Raw genomic sequence first — 23,017 nt, 5'->3', positions numbered from 1 at the left:
TACAATGAACAGACAGCAGTCTTGTCAGACAGTCTAACTGAAAGAAAATATGCTGCATGAGTTGTTAGAAGGGCAATCATAAACACCCGGAATCACTATTTGAAACTATTAAGCAACTGTAGGAAGTTGGCTCTGTATGTGCTATTTCAAAGTAAGGAATAGCATGCACAGAGTCCAAGGGTTCCCCTTAGAGGTAAAATAGTGGTAAAAAGAGATAATACTAATGCTCTATTTTGTGGTAGTGTGGTCGAGCAGTAGGCTTATCCAAGGAGTAGTGTTAAGCATTTGTTGTACATACACGTAGACAATAAATGAGGTACACACACTCGGAGACAAATCCAGCCAATAGGTTTTGTTATAGAAAAATATCTTTTCTTAGTTTATTTTAAGAACCACAGGTTCAAATTTAACATGTAATATCTTGTTTGAAAGGTATTGCAGGTAAGTACATTAGGAACTTTGAATCATTTCAATTGCATGTATACTTTTCAAGTTATTCACAAATAGCTATTTCAAAAGTGGACACTTAGTGCAATTTTCACAGTTCCTGGGGGAGGTAAGTTTTTGTTAGTTTTACCAGGTAAGTAAGACACTTACAGGGTTCAGTTCTTGGTCCAAGGTAGCCCACCGTTGGGGGTTCAGAGCAACCCCAAAGTCACCACACCAGCAGCTCAGGGCCGGTCAGGTGCAGAGTTCAAAGTGGTGCCCAAACCGCATAGGCTAGAATGGAGAGAAGGGGGTGCCCCGGTTCCGGTCTGCTTGCAGGTAAGTACCCGCGTCTTCGGAGGGCAGACCAGGGGGGTTTTGTAGGGCACCGGGGGGGACACAAGCCCACACAGAAATTTCACCCTCAGCAGCGCGGGGGCGGCCGGGTGCAGTGTAGAAACAAGCGTCGGGTTTGCAATGTTAGTCTATGAGAGATCAACGGATCTCTTCAGCGCTGCAGGCAGGCAAGGGGGGGCTTCCTCGGGGAAACCTCCACTTGGGCAAGGGAGAGGGACTCCTGGGGGTCACTTCTGCAGTGAAAGTCCGGTCCTTCAGGTCCTGGGGGCTGCGGGTGCAGGGTCTTTTCCAGGCGTCGGGACTTAGGTTTCAGAGAGTCGCGGTCAGGGGAAGCCTCGGGATTCCCTCTGCAGGCGGCGCTGTGGGGGCTCAGGGGGGACAGGTTTTGGTACTCACAGTCGTAGAGTAGTCCGGGGGTCCTCCCTGAGGTGTTGGTTCTCCACCAGCCGAGTCGGGGTCGCCGGGTGCAGTGTTGCAAGTCTCACGCTTCTTGCGGGGAGATTGCAGGGTCGTTAAAGCTGCTCCTTGAAACAAAGTTGCAGTCTTTTTGGAGCAGGTCCGCTGTCCTCTGGAGTTTCTTGTCTTTTTCGAAGCAGGGCAGTCCTCAGAGGATTCAGAGGTCGCTGGTCCCTTGGAAGGCGTCGCTGGAGCAGAGTTCTTTGGAAGGCAGGAGACAGGCCGGTGAGTTTCTGGAGCCAAGGCAGTTGTCGTCTTCTGGTCTTCCTCTGCAGGGGTTTTCAGCTAGGCAGTCCTTCTTCTTGTAGTTTGCAGGAATCTAATTTTCTAGGGTTCAGGGTAGCCCTTAAATACTAAATTTAAGGGCGTGTTTAGGTCTGGGGGGTTAGTAGCCAATGGCTACTAGCCCTGAGGGTGGGTACACCCTCTTTGTGCCTCCTCCCAAGGGGAGGGGGTCACAATCCTAACCCTATTGGGGGAATCCTCCATCTGCAAGATGGAGGATTTCTAAAAGTTAGTCACCTCAGCTCAGGACACCTTAGGGGCTGTCCTGACTGGCCAGTGACTCCTCCTTGTTATTCTCATTATTTTCTCCGGCCTTGCTGCCAAAAGTGGGGGCCGGGCCGGAGGGGGCGGGCAACTCCACTAGCTGGAGTGTCCTGCGGTGCTGTGACAAAGGGGTGAGCCTTTGAGGCTCACCGCCAGGTGTTACAGCTCCTGCCTGGGGGAGGTGTTAGCATCTCCACCCAGTGCAGGCTTTGTTACTGGCCTCAGAGTGACAAAGGCACTCTCCCCATGGGGCCAGCAACATGTCTCTAGTGTGGCAGGCTGCTGGAACTAGTCAGCCTACACAGATAGTCGGTTAAGTTTCAGGGGGCACCTCTAAGGTGCCCTCTGGGGTGTATTTTGCAATAAAATGTACACTGGCATCAGTGTGCATTTATTGTGCTGAGAAGTTTGATACCAAACTTCCCAGTTTTCAGTGTAGCCATTATGGTGCTGTGGAGTTCGTGTAAAACAGACTCCCAGACCATATACTCTCATGGCTACCCTGCACTTACAATGTCTAAGGTTTTGCTTAGACACTGTAGGGGTACCATGCTCATGCACTGGTACCCTCACCTATGGTATAGTGCACCCTGCCTTAGGGCTGTAAGGCCTGCTAGAGGGGTGTCTTACCTATACTGCATAGGCAGTGAGAGGCTGGCATGGCACCCTGAGGGGAGTGCCATGTCGACTTACTCGTTTTGTCCTCACTAGCACACACAAGCTGGCAAGCAGTGTGTCTGTGCTGAGTGAGAGGTCTCCAGGGTGGCATAAGACATGCTGCAGCCCTTAGAGACCTTCCTTGGCATCAGGGCCCTTGGTACTAGAAGTACCAGTTACAAGGGACTTATCTGGATGCCAGGGTCTGCCAATTGTGGAAACAACTGTACATTTTAGGTGAAAGAACACTGGTGCTGGGGCCTGGTTAGCAGGGTCCCAGCACACTTCTCAGTCAAGTCAGCATCAGTATCAGGCAAAAAGTGGGGGGTAACTGCAACAGGGAGCCATTTCTTTACAGCAACCACCTACTGAGACTTAATTGTGTAACAACATATTCATGACTGTGTAACAGTATTTGAGAAAAAATATCCGCAAACTTTGGAACATCCTGAAAACAAGCACAACTTAATTACACAAACCCTATTTGACTTCAAACGAGGGCAGAACATTGAAGATATGTTGGTACATATAAGGCCCTACAGGAAACAAAGGCTCTCAAAATAACAAATCATACTTGGCAATCCCTGCAATGGTGGGCAGTACCCGTTTGGGAGAGGTACTATTGTTACTACTACTAAAGCGATTGACCCCTGGCAGTTAAGCAGACAGACCTGCTACAAAAGAGAATTACATTTATGTGATTGCATGTCCATGCAATGTAGGTTTTCCTAGTTACTTATGAAGGAAAGTCTCTTAATTTTATTAGACACGGAGGCGAGTATTATGCTTTATCTTTTCTTATTTATTTTAACAGCAGCTGCAGTCAAGATGAAAAAATGACAAATCCCAGAAGGCAAAACGACAGTAGCCAGTGGGAAACCACATGTAGTCCAATATAAAGCACCAATCACCAACGAGCTGTCCCCTTAATACTTATCTTGACTGCGAACAGCCCTCTTTTCTGGACGGGACTAAAAAGTAACAAATAATGGAATAATAGAACAACAAATGCATATTGCCATCAGGACGGATAAAAGTTCTTGTACAACAAATAGAAGTCCAGAAACAAAATTTGGAATGATCCGTGCATCTGAAGAGAGATGGGTGTTCAGGAAAGTAGTTGAAGCCGATACTGCTATAAGGCATTGATTATAGATGGGATCTCTAGGAAGAGGCCTGCTGAGTCGTTGAAGATGCTGTTAGGGAGGGAACAAAACAAAAGGTAAGAGTTTGTGGTGATGGGATAATACTCATCTCCGTGTCTTTAATAAAATTAAGACTTTCCTTCATAAGTTACTAGGAAAATCTACATTTTATAACAAGACCGGAGGCTCCTGTAATGCTAGTTTAAAGCAAATCAATAACATTCAATGAAGCATGTTGTACTGGCTTACAATAAAACACTTTAAATACATTATCATTAGACCAGTCAGCCAATCTGAGAATGTCCTCTAGACGAGAGCCAGCCCAGAAATCTTTAGAAGCCGTAGCTCCTCTAGCTGAGTGGGCACCAAAGGCGGAGGTATCTATGCCTCCTAAGGACATAATCCAACAGACCCAGGAGCCAGAGTGGGTGAAGGCACGGGATTAAAAGGTTTAGTACTCTGCGAGCAGCAAGAAAAGAGGGCTGTTCTCAGTCAAGGTAAGTATTCTGGGGACAGCTCGTTGGTGATTAGTGTGCGATATTGGTCTACATGTTGTTTCCCATTGGCTACTGTCGTTTTTCCTTATGGGATTTGTAGTTTTTTCATCTTGACTGCAGCTGCTGTTAAAATAAATAAGAAAAGATAAAGCATAATAGGAGCCTTCGGCCTTGTTAAAAAATTTAAGGTACACTGGTATGACTGGTATGAAGTAGCATTTGGTACCACTGGTCTTCTTCCTGTATGACATATCCTTCCTGTATGACATATCCTTTCTTAGAGATGCAAATTAATGAGAATAATCAATAGGTAATTCTGAAGAAACTCGGAGAGGGGATGTTACAAGTACTGGAATAATCTCTTTTTGAGAAAGAACTAAGATGGATGTGCAAGTCGGGCATGTTACTGGCCCCGTTGGTCCAGTTGAAATGTTACAGAAGTAGCACATATATGCACTTAACAATGAGATGACTGACTCTCCTCAGACCAACCATGAAAACTATAGTGGACCACTTTTATGTGCTGCTGTAGGATTTTAACCTATTTCCTTACTAGGCTCAGTTTGCCATACCGTGGCATTGCACTATGGCTCTACTCTCTTTCAGTTGGCCTAAATTAGTGATGCCATCACACATGCAAAAATGTAGCATTTGCTTTGGATTGGGCTCCTACGACCGAGAGCGGGGGAAGCAAACTGCTCTCTGTCACAGGAGCCCTATGAGAGTGCTCCTGCATGGCCAAAGTAGGAAACTAGATGCTTGCTGGCTCCAGAGGAGCGTGGAGAGAGCAGCTGGAGGTCGCAGAGGGAACTCTGGAAAGCATGAGGCAGCTATGTTGGCAGCTGTGGGCTGCTTATTGTCTAACAATTAAGCAAATCAGGCAAATAAAGAAAGGTGACATATTGTTAGCATTATATAGTATACTGATCAGGGCACTCATAAATACAAAAGAAGTGCACTCAGACCAAGCCAATAGGCCTTTCTTATTTAATGTAATGATAATCCTGTGACAAATCACTAGCCCTGCCATTTATACAAGGACATTCTCTTACATTATAATTTTGCATTTGGTATAGATGTGAGGCATTTTGTTTATTGGGCGCCTGACCCACTTGTGGGGGGGTTGTGGGGGGGGGGAGATATCACATAATGTGTCACCAGTTATTTCCATCTATCTGATGTACATATTTGTAATTCAATGTGTAGTATTTAGTAGTGTGTGTAATAAGTGTGCTTTTCCGTTTTCAAAGAAAGTAGTGACTAGATAACCATTTATTGAGAAACCATCTCCCCTGAGTAAACTTTGGACTCCTGCTTTGCTGCCCTCCGAGTCAAGTGCTGCAATAGGTTACTTGGGTCCCAGTATCGAGATAATTGTTGAATGTATTACTTGTGAAGGACTTGCATCCTGAACACCTAATAGCCCGATTTCTTACAGTATGTCATTATGAAAATCTTTTTGAATAATCAGTTTACAAAACTAAAAGTTGCAACAGACTCAATTGTTTTGATTTAATGTTGTTTCTTGTTGAAGATAATTTGAATTTTATAGGAGTCCACGATTGCTATACATGGATCACCCCCCCCCCCTTTTTTTTTTTTTTTTTTTTTTTTTTTAAACATACAACGCATCTCCTTCTATACAAACTGGGTGTAAATCTCAAAGAGAAGAGTGAAATATTAATTATGTGTTTATGCATCATAATTTGGCCACTGATTTGTGTTCTACGAGCATGGTATTTGAAAGACTGCACTTATTAATAAAAATGGACCATGCATCATTTTCAAAGCCCACAACCCTGTGCAAGTGTATTCCAATCTGCAATTAAAGATTTCCTTCACAAAATATCCCAAGAAAGGTTTGTATTCTCCTTTCTGTCTCTCTCTGAACCTTTCCTCATCATTTATATCTGGTGTCGTACCAAGAGGAGCAACCACACTCATTGGAAGAATGAATAATAGACCTCGTTTGTGAGGCAGGTAGAAGTGGCACTCGTTATTTTTGTGTTGGGGGCTTTTCAGACTTTTTGTTCACAGTAATTCTGCTTAGCTTTTCTTATGACATGTTGACAGAACCCCCTAAAGCATTTACAGCCCTAATTAGAAAACCTTAGGCCCATGCTGTGACATCTTGATTACATTGTCTTTACCTGCAGTGCCTAACTTAAGTGCTTCGCTGCAGGTGTGTTAATTTCTTATGTATCCAATGAAGGTAAATGCATATTTAATAATAAAATTGTTTCCTTCCTTCCCAGAGATTTTTCAGCTGGTTTCTGTGAAACTGCCAAAATCCCCAGAACAAGAGGTAGAAGCCAAGGAGCTGTCTGTGGTTTTAGAAGACATAAGCAGGTCAACGAAGTGTACCGCATTTGGACGTGATGTGAGAACTTGTATTTCTTTTCCTACCCCCAATAAAAAATACAGTTATGTCTGGTGCCAGTAGCTAACTTCAGGGAAAAAGATGGCTTGCTTGATGTCTCCTTTGTTCTGTAGTTGAGGCTGTATGCTATGAGCACACATAACTAGTGCAGTGCTGAGTTTATTTTTTCTAGTTCCTATGTAGCCTTGAATGTGGTGAAGAAACCAAATCAGGCTAGTTCTGGTGACTTAGCTTTAATTTGAGAACATTATATAATGGTTTTAGTATTAAAAAAAAAAGAAAACTAGTTATTTTCCGTCCATATAGCAATTCTGATGGGGCTGCTATTGTGCGCATAGCAGTGGAATCCTGGTTATATGTACTTTTACAGGGGCAATAGAATCAACTAAAGCAGCTTCATGATCTCCTGTTGGACCCCACTGTAAAGTATTCTCCTTTACTCACCTCCTCCAAACTCATTGTCACAAACCCCTGGCTGATTCTATAGATTCTGAAGTGTCTTATACTGAAATCTCAGCCGATCATTAACTAAAGAGAATGTGCCAAGAAACATCCACTGATTCTTCATCTTGGGGTGCTTTCCTAGAGGAAGACTTTGCAGCATCTTTGAGTGCATCGCTTCCTCCTTATATTACAGGAAAAGAGGTGACCTTGTTATCATTCCTCTTTAATGTTCACGTTAAGCATACCAGAGGTATTGTGATTAAAGTGACTCTTAAAGTGTCTGCAATATGACTGTATCACTAGTACATACTTGTGCTTTCATTAATTTTTCTAAAAGTCTTTTACTTAAATATATTCTTCCATTAGGTTCGAGCAGATCACCCATTTCTAATGAATGAGAGCAGTATCAGCATGATTGTGCACTCAGTTTACTGTCCACCTCTTGGAGTTTTGCCACCATATTAGGGAAAACTTTGGTAAAGCCACTAGGTCTCTTCCTTAAAATTTCGAACTATTGGCCTTGGCAACCCATGTTGACACTGGCATGTGAACACATGCATCAAGATCCTTGGTCAATCTCTATCACGTCTATAAAAACGGTTTGTTGTCCCAGTCCACCTACATGGCAGCCTCCAATTACTAGGGCACTGCAAAAAGTCCAGATTACACTGCTAAACACAGTCTACCTTATTTTACAGGGTGAATTTGTGGCTTCAGGGAAGAGTTTTCAGCTTTCAGTTTACTTTTTAAAAAAGAGGAAGTTGCACAGGTAAGAAATAAAAAACATTACAAATAAATTCAAATCTAGCAGTTTAAATACAATCTGATAATGTGCCCAAAGTGACTTATTTGATTATAAAATTGTTTTGACTTCATCTTTAAAAAACATTTGTAGTCCCTTTTTAGCCATTCATGGTGTTTGCTTGTAGCTAGATGTGAGTTTTGATGTATGACCTATTTTCCTATAAGTAAGTGATTCCACCTGGTACGTAACTCAATGACGACAAGAGTAGAATTTGAGGTAAAATATATTATCTGGACTCATCTTACCTACCATTATCTTTGCTCATTCTGTTAATCTTCTCCATCCCCTCCAAGTGCTAGGGAAATGTTTGCAACGTGTGCTAGACAGCCTCTATCCTTCCTTATGCACAGCTGTTTACATTGTGATTACCTCCAAACAACAATATGTACTCCTCTAATTAGATAGCCAAGCTAGTTCTTTTCAGCGGCAGGCTGCTTGCACATTTGTACTGTTTTTTTTTTGTTGTTTTTTTTTTTTTTTTTTCCTGTAGGCTTTGAATTGTTTCTCATACACTAGCATTCACATTCTTCAAGTATATACATACAATTCTCCAGGTGTAAATACTTTGTCACTTTTGTAGCCTATCTGTAGGAAGTTGGCTCTGTATGTGCTATTTCAAAGTAAGGAATAGCATGCACAGAGTCCAAGGGTTCCCCTTAGAGGTAAAATAGTGGTAAAAATAGATAATACTAATGCTCTATTTTGTGGTAGTGTGGTCGAGCAGTAGGCTTATCCAAGGAGTAGTGTTAAGCATTTGTTGTACATACACATAGACAATAAATGAGGTACACACACTCAGAGACAAATCCAGCCAATAGGTTTTGTTATAGAAAAATATCTTTTCTTAGTTTATTTTAAGAACCACAGGTTCAAATTCTACATGTAATATCTCATTCGAAAGGTATTGCAGGTAAGTACTTTAGGAACTTCAAATCATCAAAATTGCATGTATACTTTTCAAGTTATTCACAAATAGCTGTTTTAAAAGTAGACACTTAGTGCAATTTTCACAGTTCCTAGGGGAGGTAAGTATTTGTTAGGTTAACCAGGTAAGTAAGACACTTACAGGGCTTAGTTCTTGGTCCAAGGTAGCCCACCGTTGGGGGTTCAGAGCAACCCCAAAGTCACCACACCAGCAGCTCAGGGCCGGTCAGGTGCAGAGTTCAAAGTGGTGCCCAAAACACATAGGCTAGAATGGAGAGAAGGGGGTGCCCCGGTTCCGGTCTGCTTGCAGGTAAGTACCCGCGTCTTCGGAGGGCAGACCAGGGGGGTTTTGTAGGGCACCGGGGGGGACACAAGTCCACACAGAAATTTCACCCTCAGCAGCGCGGGGGCGGCCGGGTGCAGTGTCGAAACAGGCGTCGGGTTCGCAATGTTAGTCTATGAGAGATCTCGGGATCTCTTCAGCGCTGCAGGCAGGCAAGGGGGGGGTTCCTCGGGGAAACCTCCACTTGGGCAAGGGAGAGGGACTCCTGGGGGTCACTTCTCCAGTGAAAGTCCGGTCCTTCAGGTCCTGGGGGCTGCGGGTGCAGGGTCTCTCCCAGGCGTCGGGACTTTAGGTTCAAAGAGTCGCGGTCAGGGGAAGCCTCGGGATTCCCTCTGCAGGCGGCGCTGTGGGGGCTCAGGGGGGACAGGTTTTGGTACTCACAGTATCAGAGTAGTCCTGGGGTCCCTCCTGAGGTGTCGGATCTCCACCAGCCGAGTCGGGGTCGCCGGGTGCAGTGTCGCAAGTCTCACGCTTCTTGCGGGGAGCTTGCAGGGTTCTTTAAAGCTGCTGGAAACAAAGTTGCAGCTTTTCTTGGAGCAGGTCCGCTGTCCTCGGGAGTTTCTTGTCTTTTCGAAGCAGGGGCAGTCCTCAGAGGATGTCGAGGTCGCTGGTCCCTTTGGAAGGCGTCGCTGGAGCAGGATCTTTGGAAGGCAGGAGACAGGCCGGTGAGTTTCTGGAGCCAAGGCAGTTGTCGTCTTCTGGTCTTCCGCTGCAGGGGTTTTCAGCTAGGCAGTCCTTCTTCTTGTAGTTGCAGGAATCTAATCTTCTAGGGTTCAGGGTAGCCCTTAAATACTAAATTTAAGGCCGTGTTTAGGTCTGGGGGGTTAGTAGCCAATGGCTACTAGCCCTGAGGGTGGGTACACCCTCTTTGTGCCTCCTCCCAAGGGGAGGGGGTCACAATCCTAACCCTATTGGGGGAATCCTCCATCTGCAAGATGGAGGATTTCTAAAAGTTAGAGTCACTTCAGCTCAGGACACCTTAGGGGCTGTCCTGACTGGCCAGTGACTCCTCCTTGTTGCTTTCTTTGTTCCCTCCAGCCTTGCCGCCAAAAGTGGGGGCCGTGGCCGGAGGGGGCGGGCAACTCCACTAAGCTGGAGTGCCCTGCTGGGCTGTGACAAAGGGGTGAGCCTTTGAGGCTCACCGCCAGGTGTCACAGCTCCTGCCTGGGGGAGGTGTTAGCATCTCCACCCAGTGCAGGCTTTGTTACTGGCCTCAGAGTGACAAAGGCACTCTCCCCATGGGGCCAGCAACATGTCTCTAGTGTGGCAGGCTGCTGGAACCAGTCAGCCTACACAGCTAGTTGGTTAAGTTTCAGGGGGCACCTCTAAGGTGCCCTCTGGGGTGTATTTTGCAATAAAATGTACACTGGCATCAGTGTGCATTTATTGTGCTGAGAAGTTTGATACCAAACTTCCCAGTTTTCAGTGTAGCCATTATGGTGCTGTGGAGTTCGTGTAAAACAGACTCCCAGACCATATACTCTTATGGCTACCCTGCACTTACAATGTCTAAGGTTTTGCTTAGACACTGTAGGGGCACAGTGCTCATGCACTGGTACCCTCACCTATGGTATAGTGCACCCTGCCTTAGGGCTGTAAGGCCTGCTAGAGGGGTGTCTTACCTATACTGCATAGGCAGTGAGAGGCTGGCATGGCACCCTGAGGGGAGTGCCATGTCGACTTACTCATTTTGTTCTCACCAGCACACACAGGCTTGTAAGCAGTGTGTCTGTGCTGAGTGAGGGGTCTCTAGGGTGGCATAAGACATGCTGCAGCCCTTAGAGACCTTTCTTGGCATCAGGGCCCTTGGTACTAGAAGTACCAGTTACAAGGGACTTATCTGAATGCCAGGGTGTGCCAATTGTGGATACAATGGTACATTTTAGGTGAAGGAACACTGGTGCTGGGGCCTGGTTAGCAGGGTCCCAGCACACTTCTCAGTCAAGTCAGCATCAGTATCAGGCAAAAAGTGGGGGGTAACTGCAACAGGGAGCCATTTCTTTACACTATCTATGAACTTATTTCAGAAGTTATTTGTACTGGATATGCGTCTTCCAGAACTTAACACAATATTGCAGAGTAGCACTCAACAATAATATGCTGAGTCGTAATATTGCTTTGAGTGTGAATGAGGCATTACTTTAAAACGTTTCATCGTCTCCTCTGTGGTATGAACGTTATAGCAGGTCTCCTTCACCTGTAAGTCTGTTAATCTTAAATTAATTATTTTTCTTGCATGGAAGAACAATGAATTGTTTGGTTTGTGGGTATTACATCACATAATTGTTTTCTTTCAAGTTATTGTCTTGATGCAGTAGAAGTATACAATAGTTGCTGATTTGTTCTTCATTGTAGCTATGTTTGTTTATTTGAATTTAGATATTATTTTCCTTTCCAAGGTTTCCCTTGAGTGCAGCAAATAAGAATGGCATGAAAAACACCTTTACCTGTGTGGCATGCCATCCTAAAGAAGACTGTATTGCTACAGGTCATGAAGATGGTAGAATTCGGCTTTGGTAAGCTTCTTCTGTGATCTAGTAGGCTTCAACTGGTTGCTTGCAGTTTCTTATCTTGACTTTGCATATTGTTAATGCTGGGATAGCAATGTTGTTTACTTAAATTCCGTTATAGTTGTTAACTATTTACAGTATATATTTCGATGGGCTTGCTGCACCATAGTTTTCGGCACTAGGACTAAATTCAACAGGTAAAGGAACAAAAAAAAACACATGTGAAGCAGCAATAAACCTTAGACTGAGCATCTGAATTGAGAGAAATTCTGTCTCTGGAGAATCGTCTGGCAGAGTTCTACTGTGTCACATGTACATTTAACTTCATACCCTCTGTAGGAAGTTGGCTCTGTATGCACTATTTCAAAGTAAGGAATAGTATGCACAGAGTCTAAGGGTTCCCCTTAGAGTTAAGATGGTGGCAAAAAGAGATAATTCTAATGCTCTATTTTGTGGTAGTGTGGTCGAGCAGTAGGCTTATCAAAGGAGTAGTGTTAAGCATTTGTTGTACACACACAGGCAATAAATTAGGAACACACACTCAGAGACAATTCCAGGCCAATAGGTTTTTGTATAGAAAAATATATTTTCTTAGTTTATTTTAAGAACCACAGGTTCAAATTTTACATGTAATACCTCAAATGAAAGGAATTGCAGGTAGGTACTTTAGGTACTTTAGGAACTTTGAATAATCACAATAGCATATATACTTTTCAAATAATTCACATATAGCTATTTTAAAACTAGACAGTGCAATTTTCACAGTTCCTAGGGGGAGTAAGAGTTTGTTAGTTCTTGCAGGTAAGTAAACCACCTACGGGGTTCAAGTTTGGGTCCAAGGTAGCCCACCGTTGGGGGTTCAGAGCAACCCCAAAGTTACCACACCAGCAGCTCAGGGCCGGTCAGGTACAGAGTTCAAAGTGGTGCCCAAAACGCATAGGCTTCAATGGAGAAGGGGGTGCCCCGGTTCCAGTCTGCCAGCAGGTAAGTACCTGCGTCTTCGGAGGGCAGACCAGGGGGGTTTTGTAGAGCACCGGGGGGGGACACAAGTTAGCACAGAAAGTACACCCTCAGCAGCACGGGGGCGGCCGGGTGCAGTGTGCAAACACACCTCGGGTTTCCAATGGGAGACCAAGGGGTCTCTTCAGCGATGCAGGCAAGGGGGGGGCTCCTCGGGGTAGCCACCACCTGGGCAAGGGACAGGGCCTCCTGGGGGTCACTCCTGCACTGGAGTTCCGATCCTTCAGGTCCTGGGGGCTGCGGGTGCAGAGTCTTTACCAGGCGTCGGGATCTGGGAAACAGGCAGTCGCGGTCAGTGGAAGCCTCCGGATTCCCTCTGCAGGCGTCGTTGTGGGGGCTCAGGGGGGGCAACTCTGGCTACTCACAGTCTCGTAGTCGCCGGGGAGTCCTCCCTGAAGTGTTGTTTCTCCACAAGTTGAGCCGGGGGCGTCGGGTGCAGAGTAGCAAGTCTCACGCTTCCGGCGGGAAACGCAGTTGTCTTGAAGTTGCTTTTTTTAAACAAAGTTGCCGTCTTGGGTGAACAGAGCCACTGTCCTCGGGAGTTTCTTGGTCCTTCTAGAGCAGGGCAGTCCTCTGAGGATTCAGAGGTCGCTGGTCCTGGGGAAAGTGTCGCTGGAGCAGTGTCTTTAGAAGTGGGGAGACAGGCCGGTAGAGCTGGGGCCAAAGCAGTTGGTGTCTCCGTCTTCTCTGCAGGGTTTTTCAGCTCAGCAGTCCTCTTCTTCTTAGGTTGCAGGAATCGGAGTTCCTAAGTTCTGGGGAGCCCTTAAATACTAAATTTAAGGGCTTGTTTAGGTCTGGGGGGTTAATAGCCAATGGCTACTAGCCCTGAGGGTGGGTACACCCTCTTTGTGCCTCCTCCCAAGGGGAGGGGGTCACATTCCTATCCCTATTGGGGGAATCCTCCATCTGCAAGATGGAGTATTTCTAAAAGTTAGTCACCTCAGCTCAGGACACCTTAGGGGCTGTCCTGACTGGCCAGTGACTCCTCCTTGTTGTTCTCATTATTTCCTCCGGCCTTGCCACCAAAAGTGGGGCCGTGGCCGGAGGGGGCGGGCAACTCCACTAGCTGGAGTTCCCTGTGGTGCTGTAACAAAGGGGGTGAGCCTTTGAGGCTCACCGCCAGGTGTTACAGTTCCTGCAGGGGGAGGTGTGAAGCACCTCCACCCCGTACAGGCTTTACTAGCCACAGAGTGACAAAGGCACTCTCCCCATGTGGCCAGCAACATGTCTTGAGTGTGGCAGGCTGCTAGAACCAGTCAGCCTACACGGGTAGTTGGTTAAGGTTTCAGGGGACACCTCTAAGGTGCAATCTGGGGTGTATGTTACAATAAAATGTACACTGAAATCAGTGTGCATTTATTGTGCTGAGAAGTTTGATACCAAACTTCCCAGTTTTAAGTGTAGCCATTATGGTGCTGTGGAGTTCGTGTTTGACAGACTCCCAGACCATATACTCTTATGGCTACCCTGCACTTACAATGTCTAAGGTTTGGCTTAGACACTGTAGGGGCACAGTGCTCATGCACTTGTGCCCTCACCTATGGTATAGTGCCCCCTGCCTTAGGGCTGTAAGGCCTGCTAGAGGGGTGACTTATCTATGCTGCATAGGCAGTGTGAGGTTGGCATGGCACCCTGAGGGGAGGGCCATGCCGACTTACTCGTTTTTTCCTCAGCAGCACACACAAGCTGGCAAGCAGTGTGCCTGTGCTGAGTGAGGGGTCCCCAGGGTGGCATAAGACATGCTGCATCCCTTAGAGACCTTTCCCTGGCATCGGGGCCCTTGGTACCAGGGGTACCAGTTACAAGGGACTTACCTGGATGCCAGGGTGTGCCAATTGTGAAAACAAAAGTACGGGTTAGGGAAAGAAGACTGGTGCTGGGGCCTGGTTAGCAGGCCCCAGTACACTTTCAAATCAACACTTAGCATCAGCAAAGGCAAGAAGTCAGGGGGTAACCATGCCAAGGAGGCATTTCCTTACACCCTCACAGTTCTAAAACTTGAGGTTGAAAGTATGATGCCCCGTTACTACATTTTCACGTTGGTTTTCTCTATAGTATCTTTGCTAAAACTGTGCCAAAGAGTTTAGTCTCTTTTGAACTTGAAGACTTACCTCATGGGTAGCTCTTTATGAAACCTCATAGCCAGTTTTTAGTTAAGAGCGTAACTCCCAGACTAGTCAGTGGAATGAAGGTGCAACTCAAATAAGTACTAGGTTTCTAGAGTTTAATTTACTTGCCTCTTTCCTCTATAATTTGTTTACTACTCCACATGCCAGATTGGGCAGTTTGAGTGTGAAGTCTGTTGCTGAGTGCCAGAAAACAGCCTCCCATAGTGTTACACCCTCAATACCTTGAAGAAAAAGGGGGCTCATGTAAGGAGGCAGCTGGTCTTGCTTGCTTAAAAATATTTTAAAGGGGACAAAGACTGAAGTGGACTAGCATTTACAAAGGTGAGGATGCAAACCATTAGAGATCCTCATCTTAAAACGAGATGTGGAGAGCTAGAACTGAGAGAGCCAAATAGATTGTGCAACCAATTGTGGAATTCAGAGGTATAACTGCAGCCAACGGGAGACCAAGCCAAAACCGTAGATAAACATTCTCAGTTTCCTGAGGAAGCTTGTTTGGGGGCATAATATTAACTCCCCAGTTTGGTGTGATGTTGAGGACTTTTCCAGCCCACCAGTTGTTTAATATGTGGGAAAGCATCTTTACTGCTCCTCTTTTTCTGGTGATGCTGGTTACTTTGACTGGCCGGCTTGACTGCAGTGCAATCATGTCTTCTGGGCACATAAAATCTGAGTTGTTTTCAACACAGAGCTTCAGTCATCTGGGCGCTGTGCAGGTGTTTGCTCTTTACGGAAGGGATGTGGGGTGGGTTACCCCTTATTTCAGGCTCCAACATTGCTTCCCCCACCCAGCTGAACGCACATCAACCGTGCTTCTCGAGTTTAGAATCTTGTTTGCATTTGTGGACCAGAAAATACCTTCAGATTCACGGCATAGCATTAATCCTGCACCTGGAAGTACAAGGTGCCCTACCCTTTGATAATGACATTGAAGGAATGAGCCCCTGTGTAGTAAAAGGCGCCAGCAGGCTGAGATCATGTGTGCCATTTGGAAGCTATACTGAAGTAAATGTGTTGGTGATTGTAGGAAGTTGGCTCTGTATGCACTATTTCAAAGTAAGGAATAGTATGCACAGAGTCCAAGGGTTCCCCTTAGAGGTAAGATAGTGGCAAAAAGAGATAATACTAATGCTCTATTTTGTGGTAGTGTGGTCGAGCAGTAGGCTTATCCAAGGAGTAGTGTTAAGCATTTGTTGTACATACACATAGACAATAAATGAGGTACACACACTCAGAGACAAATCCAGCCAATAGGTTTTGTATAGAAAAATATCTTTTCTTAGTTTATTTTAAGAACCACAGGTTCAAATTCTACATGTAATATCTCATTTGAAAGGTATTGCAGGTAAGTACTTTAGGAACTTTAAATCATAAAAATTGCATGTATACTTTTCAAGTTATTGACAAATAGCTGTTTTAAAAGTGGACACTTAGTGCAATTTTCACAGTTCCTGGGGGAGGTAAGTTTTTGTTAGTTTTACCAGGTAAGTAAGACACTTACAGGGTTCAGTTCTTGGTCCAAGGTAGCCCACCGTTGGGGGTTCAGAGCAACCCCAAAGTCACCACACCAGCAGCTCAGGGCCGGTCAGGTGCAGAGTTCAAAGTGGTGCCCAAAACACATAGGCTAGAATGGAGAGAAGGGGGTGCCCCGGTTCCGGTCTGCTTGCAGGTAAGTACCCGCGTCTTCGGAGGGCAGACCAGGGGGGTTTTGTAGGGCACCGGGGGGGACACAAGCCCACACAGAAATTTCACCCTCAGCAGCGCGGGGGCGGCCGGGTGCAGTGTAGAAACAAGCGTCGGGTTTGTAATGGAAGTCAATGGGAGATCTCTGGATCTCTTCAGCGCTGCAGGCAGGCAAGGGGGGGGTTCCTCGGGGAAACCTCCACTTGGTCAAGGGAGAGGGACTCCTGGGGGTCACTCCTCCAGTGAAAGTCCGGTCCTTCAGGTCCTGGGGGCTGCGGGTGCAGGGTCTCTCCCAGGCGTCGGGACTTTGGATTCAAAGAGTCGCGGTCAGGGGAAGCCTCGGGATTCCCTCTGCAGGCGGCGCTGTGGGGGCTCAGGGGGGACAGGTTTTGGTACTCACAGTATCAGAGTAGTCCTGGGGTCCCTCCTGAGGTGTTGGATCTCCACCAGCCGAGTCGGGGTCGCCGGGTGCAGTGTTGCAAGTCTCACGCCTTTTGCGGGGAGCTTGCAGGGTTCTTTAAAGCTGCTGGAAACAAAGTTGCAGCTTTTCTTGGAGCAGGTCCGCTGTCCTCGGGAGTTTCTTGTCTTTTCGAAGCAGGGGCAGTCCTCAGAGGATGTCGAGGTCGCTGGTCCCTTTGGAAGGCGTCGCTGGAGCAGGATCTTTGGAAGGCAGGAGACAGGCCGGTGAATTTCTGGAGCCAAGGCAGTTGTCGTCTTCTGGTCTTCCTCTGCAGGGGTTTTCAGCTAGGCAGTCCTTCTTCTTGTAGTTGCAGGAATCTGATTTTCTAGGGTTCAGGGTAGCCCTTAAATACTAAATTTAAGGGCGTGTTTAGGTCTGGGGGGTTAGTAGCCAATGGCTACTAGCCCTGAGGGTGGGTACACCCTCTTTGTGCCTCCTCCCAAGGGGAGGGGGTCACAATCCTAACCCTATTGGGGGAATCCTCCATCTGCAAGATGGAGGATTTCTAAAAGTCAGAGTCACCTCAGCTCAGGACACCTTAGGGGCTGTCCTGACTGGCCAGTGACTCCTCCTTGTTGCTTTCTTTGTTCCCTCCAGCCTTGCCGCCAAAAGTGGGGGCCGTGGCCGGAGGGGGCGGGCAACTCCACTAAGCTGGAGTGCCCTGCTGGGCTGTGACAAAGGGGTGAGCCTTTGAGGCTCACCGCCAGGTGTTACAGCTCCTACCTGGGGGAGGTGTTAGCATCTCCACCCAGTGCAGGCTTTGTTACTGGCCTCAGAGTGACAAAGGCACTCTCCCCATGGGGCCAGCAACATGTCTCTGGTGTGGCAGGCTGCTGGAACTAGTCAGCCTACACAGACAGTCGGTTAAGTTTCAGGGGGCACCTCTAAGGTGCCCTCTGTGGTGTATTTTACAATAAAATGTACACTGGCATCAGTGTGCATTTATTGTGCTGAGAAGTTTGATACCAAACTTCCCAGTTTTCAGTGTAGCCATTATGGTGCTGTGGAGTTCGTGTTTGACAGACTCCCAGACCATATACTCTTATGGCTACCCTGCACTTACAATGTCTAAGGTTTTGTTTAGACACTGTAGGGGTACCATGCTCATGCACTGGTACCCTCACCTATGGTATAGTGCACCCTGCCTTAGGGCTGTAAGGCCTGCTAGAGGGGTGTCTTACCTATACTGCATAGGCAGTGAGAGGCTGGCATGGCACCCTGAGGGGAGTGCCATGTCGACTTACTCGTTTTGTCCTCACTAGCACACACAAGCTGGCAAGCAGTGTGTCTGTGCTGAGTGAGAGGTCTCCAGGGTGGCATAAGACATGCTGCAGCCCTTAGAGACCTTCCTTGGCATCAGGGCCCTTGGTACTAGAAGTACCAGTTACAAGGGACTTATCTGGATGCCAGGGTCTGCCAATTGTGGATACAAAAGTACAGGTTAGGGAAAGAACACTGATGCTGGGGCCTGGTTAGCAGGCCTCAGCACACTTTCAATTGTAAACATAGCATCAGCAAAGGCAAAAAGTCAGGGGGCAACCATGCCAAGGAGGCATTTCCTTACACAACCCCCCCTCCCCCCAAACGAAAGAGGATGAGACTAACCTTTCCCAAGAGAGTCTTCATTTTCTAAGTGGAAGAACCTGGAAAGGCCATCTGCATTGGCATGGGCAGTCCCAGGTCTGTGTTCCACTATAAAGTCCATTCCCTGTAGGGAGATGGACCACCTCAACAGTTTAGGATTTTCACCTTTCATTTGCATCAGCCATTTGAGAGGTCTGTGGTCAGTTTGAACTAGGAAGTGAGTCCCAAAGAGGTATGGTCTCAGCTTCTTCAGGGACCAAACCACAGCAAAGGCCTCCCTCTCAATGGCACTCCAACGCTGCTCCCTGGGGAGTAACCTCCTGCTAATGAAAGCAACAGGCTGGTCAAGGCCATCATCATTTGTTTGGGACAAAACTGCCCCTATCCCATGTTCAGAGGCATCAGTCTGCACAATGAACTGCTTAGAATAATCTGGAGCTTTTAGAACTGGTGCTGAGCACATTGCCTGTTTCAGGGTGTCAAAGGCCTGTTGGCATTCCACAGTCCAGTTCACTTTCTTGGGCATTTTCTTGGAGGTGAGTTCAGTGAGGGCTGTCACAATGGATCCATATCCCTTCACAAACCTTCTGTAATACCCAGTCAAGCCAAGGAATGCCCTGACTTGAGTCTGGGTTTTTGGAGCTACCCAGTCCAGAATAGTCTGGATCTTGGGTTGGAGTGGCTGAACTTGGCCTCCACCTACAAGGTGGCCCAAGTAAACCACAGTTCCCTGCCCTATCTGGCATTTGGATGCCTTGATAGAGAGGCCTGCAGATTGCAGAGCCTTCAAAACCTTCTTCAGGTGGACCAGGTGATCCTGCCAGGTGGAGCTAAAGACAGCAATATCATCAAGATAAGCTGTGCTAAAGGACTCCAAGCCAGCAAGGACTTGATTCACCAACCTTTGGAAGGTGGCAGGGGCATTCTTTAAACCAAAGGGCATAACAGTAAACTGATAATGCCCATCAGGTGTGGAGAATGCTGTTTTCTCTTTTGCTCCAGGTGCCATTTTTATTTGCCAGTACCCTGCTGTCAAGTCAAAGGTACTTAAGAATTTGACAGCACCTAATTTGTCTATGAGCTCCTCAGCTCTTGGAATTGGATGAGCATCTGTCTTGGTGACAGAATTGAGCCCTCTGTAGTCCACACAAAACCTCATCTCTTTCTTTCCATCTTTGGTGTGAGGTTTGGGGACTAAGACCACTGGGCTAGCCCAGGGGCTGTCAGAGCGCTCAATTACTCCCAATTCCAGCATCTTGTGGACTTCCACCTTGATGCTTTCCTTAACATGGTCAGACTGTCTAAAGATTTTGTTTTTGACAGGCATGCTGTCTCCTGTGTCCACATCATGGGTACACAGGTGTGTCTGACCAGGGGTTAAGGAGAAGAGTTCAGGAAACTGTTGTAGGACTCTCCTACAATCAGCTTGCTGTTGGCCAGAGAGGGTGTCTGAGTAGATCACTCCCTCTACTGTGCCATCTTTTGGGTCTGATGACAGAAGATCAGGGAGAGGTTCACTCTCTGCCTCCTGATCCTCATCTGTTACCATCAACAGATTCACATCAGCCCTGTCATGGAAGAGCTTAAGGCGGTTCACATGGATCACCCTCTTGGGGCTCCTGCTTGTGCCCAGGTCCACCAGGTAGGTGACCTGACTCTTCCTCTCTAGCACTGGGTAAGGGCCACTCCATTTGTCCTGGAGTGCCCTGGGAGCCACAGGCTCCAGAACCCAGACTTTCTGTCCTGGTTGGAACTCCACCAGTGCAGCCTTTTGGTCATACCAAAACTTCTGGAGTTGTTGGCTGGCCTCAAGGTTTTTGGTTGCCTTTTCCATGTACTCTGCCATCCTAGAGCGAAGGCCAAGTACATAGTCCACTTTGTCTTGTTTAGGCTCATGGAGAGGTCTCTCCCAGCCTTCTTTAACAAGAGCAAGTGGTCCCCTTACAGGATGACCAAACAGAAGTTCAAAGGGTGAGAATCCTACTCCCTTCTGTGGCACCTCTCTGTAAGCGAAAAGCAGACATGGCAAGAGGACATCCCATCTCCTTTTGAGTTTTTCTGGGAGCCCCATGATCATGCCTTTTAATGTCTTGTTGAATCTCTCAACTAAGCCATTAGTTTGTGGATGGTAGGGTGTAGTGAATTTATAAGTCACTCCACACTCATTCCACATGTGCTTTAGGTATGCTGACATGAAGTTGGTACCTCTGTCAGACACCACCTCCTTAGGGAAACCCACTCTGGTAAAAATACCAATGAGGGCCTTGGCTACTGCAGGGGCAGTAGTCGACCTAAGGGGAATAGCTTCAGGATACCTGGTAGCATGATCCACTACTACCAGGATATACAGATTTCCTGAGGCTGTGGGAGGTTCTAGTGGACCAACTATGTCCACACCCACTCTTTCAAAGGGAACCCCCACCACTGGAAGTGGAATGAGGGGGGCCTTTGGATGCCCACCTGTCTTACCACTGGCTTGACAGGTGGGGCAGGAGAGGCAAAACTCCTTAACCATGTTGGACATATTGGGCCAGTAGAAGTGGTTGACTAACCTCTCCCACGTCTTGGTTTGTCCCAAATGTCCAGCAAGGGGAATGTCATGGGCCAATGTTAGGATGAACTCTCTGAACAGCTGAGGCACTACCACTCTCCTAGTGGCACCAGGTTTGGGGTCTCTGGCCTCAGTGTACAGGAGTCCATCTTCCCAATAAACCCTATGCGTTCCATTTTTCTTGCCTTTGGACTCTTCAGCAGCTTGCTGCCTAAGGCCTTCAAGAGAGGGACAGGTTTCTTGTCCCTTACACAGCTCCTCCCTTGAGGGTCCCCCTGGGCCTAAGAGCTCAACCTGATAAGGTTCAAGCTCCAAAGGCTCAGTTCCCTCAGAGGGCAGAACTTCTTCCTGAGAAGAGAGGTTCCCTTTCTTTTGCTGTGTTGCAGTTGGTTTCCCAACTGACTTTCCTTTCCTCTTGGTAGGCTGGGCCATTCTTCCAGACTCCAGCTCTACTTGTTCACCCTGTGCCTTGCATTGTGCTCTGGTTTTCACACACACCAGTTCAGGGATACCCAGCATTGCTGCATGGGTTTTTAGTTCTACCCCAGCCCATGCTGAGGACTCCAGGTCATTTCCAAGCAGACAGTCCACTGGGATATTTGAGGAGACCACCACCTGTTTCAGGCCCTTGACCCCTCCCCATTCTAAAGTAACCATTGCCATGGGATGTACTTTTCTCTGATTGTCAGCGTTGGTGACTGTGTAAGTTTTTCCAGTCAGGTATTGGCCAGGGGAAACCAGTTTCTCTGTCACCATGGTGACACTGGCACCTGTATCCCTCAGGCCCTCTATTCTAGTCCCATTAATTAAGAGTTGCTGTCTGTATTTTTGCATGTTAGGCGGCCAGACAGCTAGTGTGGCTAAATCCACCCCACCCTCAGAAACTAGAGTAGCTTCAGTGTGGACCCTGATTTGCTCTGGGCACACTGTTGATCCCACTTGGAGACTAGCCATACCAGTGTTACCTGGATGGGAGTTTGGAGTGGAACCTTTCTTGGGACAGGCCTTGTCTCCAGTTTGGTGTCCATGCTGTTTACAGCTATGACACCAGGCCTTCTTGGGATCAAAGTTCTTACCCTTGTACCCATTGTTTTGTGAAGAGGCTCTGGGCCCACCCTCCTGTGCAGGTTTTTGGGGGCCTGTAGAAGACTCTTTACTATTTTTAGTTTTGGTTGTCTCATCACCCTTCCCCTGGGGAGTCTTTGTGACCCCTTTCTTTTGGTCACCCCCTGTTGAAGTCTTGGACACCCTTGTCTTGACCCAATGGTCCGCCTTCTTTCCCAATTCTTGGGGAGAAATTGGTCCTAGGTCTACCAGATGCTGATGCAGTTTATCATTGAAACAATTACTCAATAGGTGTTCTTTCACAAATAAATTGTACAGCCCATCATAATTACTTACACCACTGCCTTGAATCCAACCATCTAGTGTTTTCACTGAGTAGTCAACAAAGTCAACCCAGGTCTGGCTCGAGGATTTTTGAGCCCCCCTGAACCTAATCCTGTACTCCTCAGTGGAGAATCCAAAGCCCTCAATCAGGGTACCCTTCATGAGGTCATAAGATTCTGCATCTTTTCCAGAGAGTGTGAGGAGTCTATCCCTACACTTTCCAGTGAACATTTCCCAAAGGAGAGCACCCCAGTGAGATCTGTTCACTTTTCTGGTTACACAAGCCCTCTCAAAAGCTGTGAACCACTTGGTGATGTCATCACCATCTTCATATTTTGTCACAATCCCTTTGGGGATTTTTAACATGTCAGGAGAATCTCTGACCCTATTTATATTGCTGCCACCATTGATGGGTCCTAGGCCCATCTCTTGTCTTTCCCTTTCTATGGCTAGGAGCTGTCTCTCTAAAGCCAATCTTTTGGCCATCCTGGCTAACAGGAGGTCATCTTCACTGAGAGCATCCTCAGTGATTTCAGAAATGTGGGACCCTCCTGTGAGGGACTCACTATTTCTGACTAACACAGTTGGAGACAGGACTTGAGGGGTCCTGTTCTCCCTATTTAGGACTGGAGGAGGGACATTGGCCTCCAAGTCACTAATTTCTTCCCCTGTGAGGTCATCATCAGAGGGGTTGGCTTTTTCAAACTC

General features: G+C 47.0%; 1 protein-coding gene across 1 annotated transcript in view; it reads left to right on the top strand.

Annotated features, from left to right (window-relative positions):
• WDR75 (WD repeat domain 75) overlaps positions 1 to 23,017 on the top strand; it is a 237,055-nt gene that overhangs the window by 23,009 nt on the left and 191,029 nt on the right. Inside the window, exons 5-7 of the mRNA XM_069225921.1 lie at positions 6,343 to 6,467; positions 7,610 to 7,680; positions 11,383 to 11,499. Of these exons, the coding sequence (XP_069082022.1) occupies positions 6,343 to 6,467; positions 7,610 to 7,680; positions 11,383 to 11,499 (313 nt within the window). The remainder of the gene's footprint in view (positions 1 to 6,342; positions 6,468 to 7,609; positions 7,681 to 11,382; positions 11,500 to 23,017) is intronic.

Source organism: Pleurodeles waltl, chromosome 3_1 (genome assembly GCF_031143425.1).
Source record: "Pleurodeles waltl isolate 20211129_DDA chromosome 3_1, aPleWal1.hap1.20221129, whole genome shotgun sequence".
In the NCBI taxonomy this organism is placed as follows: Eukaryota; Metazoa; Chordata; class Amphibia; order Caudata; family Salamandridae; genus Pleurodeles; species Pleurodeles waltl.
The sequence above is the reverse complement of the archived record's forward strand: the minus strand, read 5'-3'. Positions and strand labels throughout refer to the sequence as shown.